Source organism: Tasmannia lanceolata, unplaced genomic scaffold (assembly GCF_043159265.1).
Source record: "Tasmannia lanceolata isolate RefF3 unplaced genomic scaffold, GAP_Taslan_0.1 ptg000015l, whole genome shotgun sequence".
NCBI classification, from domain to species: Eukaryota; Viridiplantae; Streptophyta; class Magnoliopsida; order Canellales; family Winteraceae; genus Tasmannia; species Tasmannia lanceolata.
This window is the reverse complement of record NW_027518692.1, coordinates 35,690,127-35,701,645: the sequence shown is the minus strand read 5'-3', so window position 1 is coordinate 35,701,645 and position 11,519 is coordinate 35,690,127. Positions and strand designations below refer to the sequence as shown.

General features: G+C 38.7%; 1 protein-coding gene across 1 annotated transcript; it reads left to right on the top strand.

The window, feature by feature from the left end:
* Positions 1-5,934: 5,934 nt before the first annotated feature.
* On the top strand, positions 5,935-8,053 carry LOC143846901 (cyclin-D3-1-like). The gene is made up of 4 exons (XM_077355501.1): positions 5,935-6,675; positions 6,778-6,979; positions 7,300-7,430; positions 7,526-8,053. The coding sequence occupies exons 1-4, from the start codon at positions 6,193-6,195 to the stop codon at positions 7,739-7,741; spliced, it is 1,032 nt and encodes a 343-aa protein (XP_077211616.1). The 5' UTR covers positions 5,935-6,192; the 3' UTR covers positions 7,742-8,053.
* Positions 8,054-11,519: the final 3,466 nt, after the last annotated feature.

The following is an 11,519-nucleotide window of genomic DNA, read 5'->3' as shown; positions in this document are numbered from 1 at the left end:
ACTTCACCCTCCACTTCTCAAACCAAATGCACTTGCATGGGAGATCGAGCCAACCCCAAAAGCAAAAACAAAGGAGAAAAAGAATGGCCAATACACAAAAGAATACTATCTGATTAGATGACAAACCTTAAGCCCCTGTTTGGATGGCAGGAATTGCTTGGAAAAGAATATTTTTCTACCCATTCAGGGCATGTTACCTTCCCGTTTCTAAAGGATTCTCTACCGATGTAAGTGTGAGCATCTTTGGTCACTAAATGAGTTAAACAAATAAATCTATAGTGTCGACGCACTCATCTATCAACCTTTCTAATTCCATTTGGCTTGTAAATCTCATTAGAGATGCTGCAAAAAATAAATAAAGTCACCATATTAATATGACAGGATGATTCTCAATGCAAACTATTATCATATTAAATTGAAATATATGTATCATTGTCAAATCATATTACAATCCATAATAGATTAAAATCACATTTAAATATAAATCACTAAACAAACAATAACCAAATAACATATGCAGTCACCACATTCAATGTGAAGTCATTGATATTATCAAATTTCGATAACAACTAATAATTAAATAATAGACAAATGTAATAAGGTTGGTCCATTGTGACCTAGTGGTCACAGATTTGAGTTACGGAAGCAGCCTCTCTACCAAGCAGGGGTAAGGCTGCATACATCTAGCCCTTCACAGATCCCGCAATGGCGGGAGCCTCGTGCCGTGGGCCGCCCTTTTTAGACAAATGTAATAAATAATAGTTCAATATTCGAATATATAATGTCTTCAACTAAAATAAGATAACAAATAATAGAAAGCCTAAGATTGTTACTTTAATAATAATGTCGTCTCTTATAATTTCTTAATGAAAATCTCTCTTTGAACATCTTTAAACATGTTTGTCCCCCTCATGAACTCCTCATCTAACACTTCCAATGCATTCAGGATTTTCATATATTTGGTGACTGAAATGATGTACTCTTTGTCTTTTGTACTAACCATAGAATAACGTGTTCTGCTATAGTACTTAGATCTAGTTCTGAGCAATATGTAAAGACTTATATACATCATCCATATAAGTGATCGTCGACTCCCCCTGCAGATAGAAGTCGGTGTCTGGTCACACCTATGATGGTGAGACTACCCATCATTACGTGCTTTACTCGTCATGTGTGCATGGTACATTCACGTTATTAGAATCGACTGCAAGATCTGCACATACATTTGTTTCCTTATCTTCACTTTCAGGTTTTGACGCACTTGGGTTTGCCTGAAATGAGTAATCAATCAATCATTTACTTTCAAGCTCTCAAGGAGGTTAGACTAACATTCACAACTTTAAGAGTAAAACTTACCAAAATATATGTGTTCCAGATCGATTCCTTTGTTCCAATCATCTTTGTCATTGGATACCAACTAAAGCCAGTTATCTCTATTAGCTTCTTGAATTCCCTATAGTATTTTCGTAATTTATTAAGGGCTAGTTTGGATACCTCCCATTTTGTATTTGGATTTAGAATTGAGTTTTGAATACAAATTGAATAGATCCGGCAGCTCATGTAGAGGAAGACAGAGAGGGAAGGGGGTACTTCCTAGTAGAGGGGAGAGGTTCAGGAGCAAAGAGGGTAAAGGAAACTTCCAGATCTGTGGATTTCCAATTTCTTAGTTCCACAGCAAATTTAGAATTTTGATTTTTTTTCACTGTCAGCTGCTGAATAGGAAATCCAAGAATTTGATCCGATCCAAATTACAATGCAAAAAGGGCTGCAAATGTGAGAGATCCAAATCAAAATCTTCTCGGCATCCAAACAAGCCCTAAATTTATTACTGAATTGCAATTGGTTATACTCGTGCCCAGTCTTCTTTTGAAAAGTTTTCTTTATCTCATTCTAGCCCCTCTTAGTTAATGTTAAAGTATTTCTAGTCACCTTCTTTACATGATCTACCATAAGCTTGATTAATATATGCTCCTCTCTATCTACCTAGCCGACTCTTATTCTTGAGTATTTTCTTCTAGTCACACCAATGCCGCTTTGGGTTTTAACCATTTAAATAAATCAAAGTAATAATAATAAAAATTATTTTTTATAGTATAATTATTACTAAACATAAACCAAGTCAATCCAAAATTGAGTTGTGCATCAGTTTCAAGAACTCGACCGGGTTTTATTGCAAAAGTGAGTTAACTCAGTGAGCTTCAAGTAAGCTTGTTGCGTTTTGGAATTATGACCTATATGTGTATATAATTGATTAGGGGGAAGACATCCACACTTACAATCACGAGAATTATGGGCTTCCATTCCTCAAAGAAATAGTTCCAGTTGTAAGTAAAAATGTAATTTTAAGGCCATATTTGGCAACGTAGAAAGAATAAAATAGAAAAAAATATTCCTTTAAAACAAAAGTAATGCTAGGGAAACCGAGAGTTGGACCTAAAAGGGGACCAAACAAATAATTTCACACCACAACATCACAAGTGACATGAGCCATTCCTTAATTTTAGGGAAATCATCAAAAAAGTAATTTTTTTTAACACATGGCATGTTCTCATTGCAGGTCCCCTAATAGGTGGTACTCTGGGTCTCCATATCATATTCCTTAAAACAATTGTTTCTATAAATTCTGAATTTTCTAATGTTTGGTAACCTATCTGTTGCCATGAAATCTTGACTGGATCTCAGAAAGTGGACCCTGCCGAGCTGGCTCCCAGAAAGATGACCTGCGACCTGCGAACATAGAAGAGTGTCCGAAAAGGGTCGGAACTTGAGGCAGAGTCTGATTGGCTATTCGTATTTCTCTTGGAGGGCACCTTATCTTTTTGGTTCTAACTTGAATCTTCCCGTTCTCAAGGCCTTTCGTCTTCCTTCTTCACAAGACTTTTGATCATGTTGGTTAGAGTTGTGACTTGCCAGGCTAGCTCGTTGACCTGGCCTACCATTGCTACGACCTCCTGATGCAGGGCAGAACCTGAGGTTGTAGGGCGGGCGTCGGTAGGTTTGGGTCAGATTTGAGAGTTGAGCCTTAAAACTGATCACATCCCGAGCTCTGAGTGTGAGTCTGTGTCGGATATTGCGGTTAGCATTCTCGATGTCATGTTAAGTTTTTCTTTTCTTCGCCTCTCACAAATAGGGCCAATTTGTTGTCGTTGATATCTAAGCTGGCTCTCGGAAAGCGAACAATGGTGAGCTGTTCCTAGAAGATGACCTGCGAACACAAAAGTGTGTCTGAAAGAGGGTTGGAGTTGGACTACATGGGACTCTCTAGTGCCTAAGTTAGATGCAGCAACAGTACGGGCTCAGAAATGCAAAAGTGGGATGTTATATGCGTACCTCGAAATTTGGTCCCCTTTTATACATTTGAGTCAAAGGCATTGAAGGAATCTTGCCTTTTCTAGAGTCTCGCTTGATTGGGTGAGTTTTCTTGAATTTCGGTTTTCAAGTTTATCTCGATTGTGGCGGCTTTGAGTTCTAGGCTTTTTTAGGGTTTCCAAAAGTGCAATAAAATTATCATTTTTCCCTCTCTAGCCTTTGAGTCTCTATGTGCCACATGTTGAGTTTGAATTGTTGGAATGAAACCAACTAGGATGGAGGGAGAAGATGAGATTCAAGAGAAAAAAATTGTTCTCTTGATGCCAAACACACAAAGAATGAAGCTCAAGTTGTTACACTAGTCAGCCTTCAAATTTTCCTATTGGTTGCTTACAAATGAAGAAGATACAAGGCCTAATATTTTTGCTACACTTTAAATCCGAGATTAACAAGATTTAACTGTAATTAGCTTTGCTAATCTACCACTAACACAATAACAAATGCAGAGTAAATGACTTAGCAATTCTAAAACAAAAAACTAAGTCCCCAGGACATTATGTCTCAAAAACTAGATTTTCAATGTACCGAGTCTATGTTGTAAGATCCCATGTAATAGTCAAAATAGAAAAGTTCCAAAGTTAGGAAAATTCAATGAGTGCATGGTAAGCTCTACGCATGTAATGAGTTCCAAGAAAGTTTCCAACACGATTTTGGATGCCAAAATTTACTCTGACGCTATTTTTTTATGTAAATAAAAATAAAAATAACACTTATTTATGTAAAAAAAAAACCCATCAAAAGACCTTGAGCTGCATTGGCTACAAGATACTGTGGGGATGGGTGTTAGATGGACGTCCCATCTGTAGGAGGTAGTCAGGTAGCTCTCGACTATTAATGGTTGAAGCAGAATGAGGCAGAGAAAAACATAACCAGACAAAAGACTAGAGGACCCATTTCGAGATTTAGCTTTACAAACAGACCCTGCACTATACTACCACAAACACCATTTCTGCTATGTTTTTATCTCTCTCTAATCTATTTTTCTTACTTTTTATTTGTTTCTAGTTTGCATTGCAAAGGATTCAGTGAGCTGTCTACATAATGCAGTTATGGAGCCGGACGAATTCAGCGAGCTGTCCGATTTGTACACTTAGAACCGGAGGGTGGAAGCCTGAAAAGTAAGCGACAGAATCAAGAGCTAGAGATCCTCGTGACTTTATTTATTTTCGTTTCTACACTCAAATCCACCCACAAACGTAAGCCACATATAGTCTGCTTCCACCTCACTCTGCTAACATAGCCTTTTCATTTTCTACTGCTTTTTTCGTGCCATCTAATCGAAATGTTGGATTTCCAATGGCCCAAAAATCACATCAATTCAATAAATACAGACTTGGGAAATGATATTTTTCCCACCCGGTTCGTGCCATCTGATCCAAATCCATTGCATGTCTATAAATTGGACGTTCCAGATCAACCAGATGTGGACCCACCAGTATACATGGTGCATATGTCTTACGTCCATCCAGATCTTTCATAATGAGCCACCCTCACACATTCCAAAATTTCTGCTCATTGATTTGGACGCTTTCCCATTTTCTCCTTCAATTGTCCATTTCAATAAAATAATATCTGTTTGGCGCCCAGTCGTAATGGGGACCACAATTTCAACAAAGTGGATTGTAATAGCGAAATTGTTACGGCCATGATATTTTCACCACCCTGCATCACGCATGCACCCCCCTTATAACATGATTGGACATAAAAAGCGTTAAAGTGTAATCACGGGAGCGTGCACGTAATGCAGGCGAAGTGAAAATATCAACAAATTGGATTGTAAGTAGTTTGTGAGAGTGCACAACATCACCATCCCATGGAGAATGGTTAGTCTATAGATGAGTGGCTTAGGATTGTTATGATAGCATGGGACCCGCCAGTACAATGTTATAATAGCTTCAGCCATTAGAACCACAGCTGTCACGTGTCCAATTGGGACCCTAGCTATCAATAATACAAGATTTCAATGGGAGCTATGTCTTTGATCATATAATTTCTCGAAATAAGAAATACTAATCAAACTGTTGCATTAAATTTTGTATGGAGACCCAAGTCTTTAGATTTACTTTTATTGGGTATTATTATAGTTCTTGCTAAATGGAATATCCGATCCGAATGAGACCTCATGGTGATCTATGCAGGATGAACGGTTATGATAGGGGGACGTAAGAATTGCCTTTTACCATTAACCCACTACAATTCTAGGGTCCCACATCAATGGTCATGGTCCCATTTGAAACTATATATCTATAGGCTGGACATTTTATGGATAAGATAAAGAAGTACAAAATCAATGGTTCAGATTTTGTTAGTGAAACCCTATAAAATGCTCGGTGGATGAAGGATATAAGATCATTCTATGGAAATGATTTTTCAGGCTACCTATTTGCAATGTGGCCCAACAAATGAACGGTTTGGATAATCCTACAGAGTGAAAGGTACACTATTTTTGGAAAAATACTGGATATACAGGCAAACACCCTGTAAAATCTCTGAAATATCTATTTCCCAACAAGAGAAAATCATGCTTCCATGTGTAGTGTCTCTCCCCCTCTCTCTCTCTCTCTTACACACACACACAATTTTTTATTGGGTTAGCTTAAGAAGGGCTGTGTTGTCGACTTGTCGTTACATTCCAGCCCCCAAAGCTAGACCCAAAAAAATGAGATAGAAAAAGGAAAATAAAGATATCACTAGTCTCAAATGAAAAACCCTCCTGCATAGCACTCAGGAGAGAGAGAGAGAGAGAGAGATATGAGGTTAAGCATACCTGTTTCTTGTTTTGTATCATGAACAGAACCCATTTTCTCTTCTTCTCCGAAGAAGATGGCTCAACAACAACAACAACAACAACCCAACAGCCCTCTCTTCCTCCTCGATGCTCTCTACTGCGAAGAAGAGCATTGGGAAGAGGAGGAGAAGGAAGAGGAAGAAGAGAGCGAGAATAGCACCACCGAAGCCCCTCTACTTGTATTGGAACAAGACCTCAGTTGGGAAGACGATGATCTGCTATCTCTCTTCTCTAAGCAACACCAAACCCATTCTAATCTCCTCTCAAACTATCTCAACTCCGACCCATGTCTCAGAATCGCCCGTCGTGACGCGATCCACTGGGTGCTGAAGGTGAATGCCCATTACTCTTTCTCTGCTCTCACCGCTGTTCTCTCCGTCAACTACTTCGATCGATTTCTCGCCAGTCTCCACTTCCAGAGAGATAAGCCATGGATGATGCAGCTTGCTGCTGTAGCTTGTCTCTCTCTAGCTGCAAAAGTGGAGGAGACCCAAGTTCCCCTTCTCTTAGACCTGCAAGTAAGCGTTCTCACAAGCAACAAACAGTATTGTTTCTCTTCAAAGATGATGATGATGATGATGATGATGATGATGGAAAATGTTGATGTTGATTTTTTGCAGGTTGAGGAAACTCGATATGTATTCGAGGCCAAAACGATTCAGCGAATGGAGCTCTTGGTTTTATCAACCCTCAAGTGGAAGATGCATCCTGTAACTCCTCTCTCTTTCATCGATCATATCATCCGAAGGCTCGGCCTCAAGACCCTTTCCCATTGGGATTTCCTCAACAGCTGCGAACGTCTTCTTCTCTCTGTCATTGCCGGTATATATCTCTCTCTCACTCTCTGTTTTCCGGTCAAACTACCAATCAATGTACAGTCAATATTAGAAATGAGGGGTTTTAGAGTGTTTGATCTGAAGAGAGAAATACCTAGATAGAAGAAAGCTTAAGCTTTTGTTTTTTTTTCAAATTTTGCATCATATCGTTTACCTACCAATGTCTTGTAGAAGAATCTCATTTGCTTTCTGCATTATAAGTATAACAGAAACGTTTTCCATTAATCGAATAGTGATTTCAATTACATTGAGATGAATCCAGGAATATAAGGTTTTCTCTGTTTTCCCCCGTTTTTTTTATTCCAGACTGGAGATTCGTATGCTATCTTCCTTCCGTATTTGCTGCTGCAACAATGCTGCATGTGATCAATCAGCTAGAACCCTGCAATCCTCTTGACTACGAGAACCAGCTCATGCGGGCTCTCAAAATCAACAAGGTAGATTTTATTGTATTTGATTCCCCTCTTGTTCTTCTTTCATTTCCTAGCTCGTTTACTTTCTAAAATTTTATTTTATTTTCTTCTCTTGACAGGAGGAAGTAGAAGGTTGCTTTCAACTGATCCTTGAATTATCTTCGAGGGGGCACAAACGCAAGTATCCCTTGGAACAAACCAGTCCTAAAGCTGTCTTCGATTCATCTTTCAGCTGTGAAGAAAGCTCCAACGATTCGTGGGCTTTAACTGCTTCTGTACTGAAGAAAAGAATTCGGTTGCCTTCACTTCACAGCGTCTTCGTTGAAAACCCTTGAGAAAGAGAGAGAGAGAGAGAGAGAGAATCATCAAAACCAATCCATTTCTTATACCTATTTTCTTCTACCCGTAATGCTGTTATCCGATTCTCCCTTACACGTACATACATTTATCTATTCTATCTATATGTTGTCATATTCCCTACAAGAAAATTGCTTTCCATCTTTGTAATTCCAGATTTTTGAAAAACACTCATCTTACCTCTGAAAAATGCAAAGATGGCTGGCATTTTCTTTTCATATTTATAGTATATATCAGACCTCATTATTGTCTTCTCAAGTTCTTTGAATTACAGTTCTTGTCTTCTCATACTCATTATTGCAGTTTTCCTTCAGTATTTATTCATACGTAAATTGCATTCAAATCTAAGGTATAGTAAACTCAATTTAGAAGGCCTGAAATGAATGCGGAAAAGGGCGTAGAAAGGGGAGAGAGAGATGAATAGATGGAACTATGGAAGAAGAAATCCATGGGTTGTGTTTTGCATGTGAAGGGTGGAATAAGCTTGTCGGCCATTGGGGCTTGATTTTCTTAGACTTTACTGGGTTTGACCTCGTACAAAGAGCTCTAAAATCTCTTAAACCTCTCTCCATCTTCCTTTTCTAAAAATCTCCACTTATCAAGACACTCTCTAGTCTACTAAACAACACCAACAATACCCCTTCCATGTGCTTCTTCCCAAGAGGCCGACATAGGCTATGATATACCGGGAAGTTCGAAACTTTTGCTTTAGAATGTTTGAGCACGCGAGAAGATTTCGTTGCTTTTACGGTAATGTCACTTTTTTTTAAACTCCAGCTAGCCTAGCAAAACAACTTTTAATACCCAAAATATAAATACAGGAAGACAAAAAAAAAAGCAGAAAACTCCAAAATTCAAAACAGAAAGACTGAAAAAGAGCAGAAATAAAAAGAAAAACCCAGTAGAGATACGACGAAGAGAAGAGACGAAAGGCAGCGTCTATTCGTCCCGACAAGAAATTAGGATTTGAATTGTGTGTGTTTGTTGCCTTTTGATTTTGTGGGGATGTGATTTGGTCCACATCCTGTGTATTTTTCAACGGAAATAGATCTTCTAGACCCACTCAATTATTTTGGTATAATATGAAAGCAAGTTCTCCTTTTTACAGCTTCCTTTGACTCAGTCCTCTTACTAAAGAAATCAAAATAAATACTTGCCAAAAAGCCAAAGAAAGTAAGTGGGGAATATGAAAAAAAAAATTGAAAAAAAATTTGGCGCTATGGTGCTTCTCTACCACTTTTTTCTCCATGAAGTAGCTGTAAAGTGTTGAGAGATAACAAAAGGGACAAACCTCTTGATTTTTCTTATACGTATCTGTTTATTGGGTTGCAAAAATAAAGCCTCTTTCTCATCCCTGCAGGCTCTGCAAGCCAACTGTTCTGTTTTCTTCTGGCAAGCTGATTTACAATGTCCTGTAAGTTGTAACAAGGATAGCACTATAATGTGGCCATGTCCTTACGAAGCATTCCTTTTAAATTTAATTATCTAAGCATACTTAAGAATGGGGTAATTCACGTTTGTTAGGCAATTTTGGGGCTGACTTTTGAATTAGAGAACAGACACACAGGCTCACTTTTAATTCATCTCTGGTGGCTGTTACCTCCTGCAAAAGTCAGCAGCTAAATGGCTTTCCTCAAAATTGCCAAGCAAATCCCATCCCATTGAAATTTACTCTAGTTAAAGTAATTTTTTGGAGCTTTTCATTGTTTCTTTTGTTCCACTTGATCAATGGACTTAGATTATTCCACAAATTCAAGAAATTATTTGTTTTTTATTTATTATTTCGTCTGAAAGAATACAAACAGTAATCACGTGATTGGATGAATTACAGCTGTGACCCACCATACAGTTGGCACTGGTTCCTAGTCAATTCTTCATTCTCTCTCTAGAGAGAGAGACAAAGGCAGGGTCATCAATGAAAGAAGGGAAGCCTAAGACAAGGGAGAGAGAAGGGTAAATTATGCAGTTTAGAAAATCGGTTCACAGAAATATAATTCATTGAAAAGAAAAACCAAATGGTCAACTAACCTTTATCATTTTTTTTTAATGGCAATGAATTAAAATAATAAATGAAAGAACTAAAAAAACCCGGCGATCGAGATGGTCAAGACAATATAAGCAACAAAACAAAGAAACATAGCAAAAACAACAACCCACTAAGGGGAGGAAGTAGAATACTTCCCACTCTGCCCTAGAAGCACCTTCGCTTGCTAGCCTATCGGCCTCGCTATTAGCCGATCTCCTTACATGATGATAGGAGATTTTATGAACCCTCCATCCAATCCGATACCTCAACCATCCATCTTCCAAACCGCCAAGGATACGACGAGCTTCCCTCCAACTATCTTATCACATTCGAGGAATATCCTTCCACTATCACCTTATCTAGTCTATTGCCTTCCACCACCATCTTTATTCCTTGATGCATCGCTCTAATCTCCGTCTCATTTGAGTCCGTGACCCCAATAGGGCTAGAGAGCGCCCATAAAGTATCATCACTCTCATTCCTTAGAAGGCTTCCTACTCCAACCGGCCCACAATTCCCCAAGCTTGATCAGTCAAAATTTAACTTGAGATATCCATTACGAGGGGGCTCCCAAACTTGAGAGATAGCTCGCCTCAGCTCTCTATTGGTGCACACCCAGACCAACCTAGCCATAGGTTGTAGGCTAGCGAATTTTCAACTAAGACAAAGTAGAAACTATAAAATGAGAAATGAATGAGATGCGAGAGGCATGTTACTGGTTAAACACTATTCTTAAACTACCATGTGCGTAGTTACTTGCAACCTATCTCTAGAATGCAACGGCTACTCTTGATCTACATCATCTTTGATAGTGTTGTAAACAGTTACTCCTAATTATGGGAATCCTTATATTGAAATTAACACTTATTAGCCTCATATCATAAATGTTCATAAATAGGGATTTGCTAGCATCCATCGCAGAAGGCATTTCACAGATAGTCTGCTGCATCTGACAGCAGCCATAGAGGGAATGAAGACAAAATGTGCTGAAAAGTGAGCCTCTATGGCTTCTATCAGATGCAACAGATCATGCAACAGACCATCTGCGAAATGCCTTCTGTGACGGACGCTAGCAAATCCCTTATAAATATGAAACATATCACCAGTGGGGGCTTGTCATTGGAAGGATGACGAGGTCCATGCTAGTTGCGTCTTAGTATCTGAGGATAAGAAGGATGTTAAGTCAAACTAATCCAAAGGAAGAAGAAACTCAATAGGTAGGGTCTCCTTGACATTTAAGGACTTCAAGAACATGAAGAAAGCTCCTACATGTAGTTAGAGCCCTAGTGGATATATAGGTAGTAGGTGTAGTTGTTGCATGTTAGGAGTCGGGTTTGCATAACATCCATTGGATTAGATCAATGGCAGATTAGGGGGAGTTTTAATTAGAGTATCCATGTGCAATGGTTGTTTGCACTATTGATATTTTGTTTGCTGAAATTGAAGGAAAAAATTATTCATTCTTCTTTAGAGAAACTACGCCAGATGGTATCAAGCCTTACTACATTCCACAACTTCCCACGGAGAGAACAAGAAAATTAAGCAACAATGACATTAGAGATGTTAATGCTCTATCCGCTAACGGTAATCAAATAGCGTAGCAATTGGCCAGTTGAATTCCCTTGAGTGCTAGTAACTCCATATCAATGAGGGCGATCGGCGACGACCTTCTCAAGCTATACGCCAAGTTCCACACATTGGCCCTAGAGTTTCATATCTTAAGGAGGATT

Excerpts from the sequence above, each read along its gene's own strand:
- LOC143846901 (XM_077355501.1), top strand. The coding sequence starts at position 6,193 with ATGGCTCAACAACAACAACAACAACAACCCAACAGCCCTCTCTTCCTC. Across the intron at positions 6,676-6,777 it reads CCCTTCTCTTAGACCTGCAA|GTTGAGGAAACTCGATATGT; the intron begins GTAAGCGTTCTC and ends GATTTTTTGCAG. Across the intron at positions 7,431-7,525 it reads GGGCTCTCAAAATCAACAAG|GAGGAAGTAGAAGGTTGCTT; the intron begins GTAGATTTTATT and ends TTCTCTTGACAG.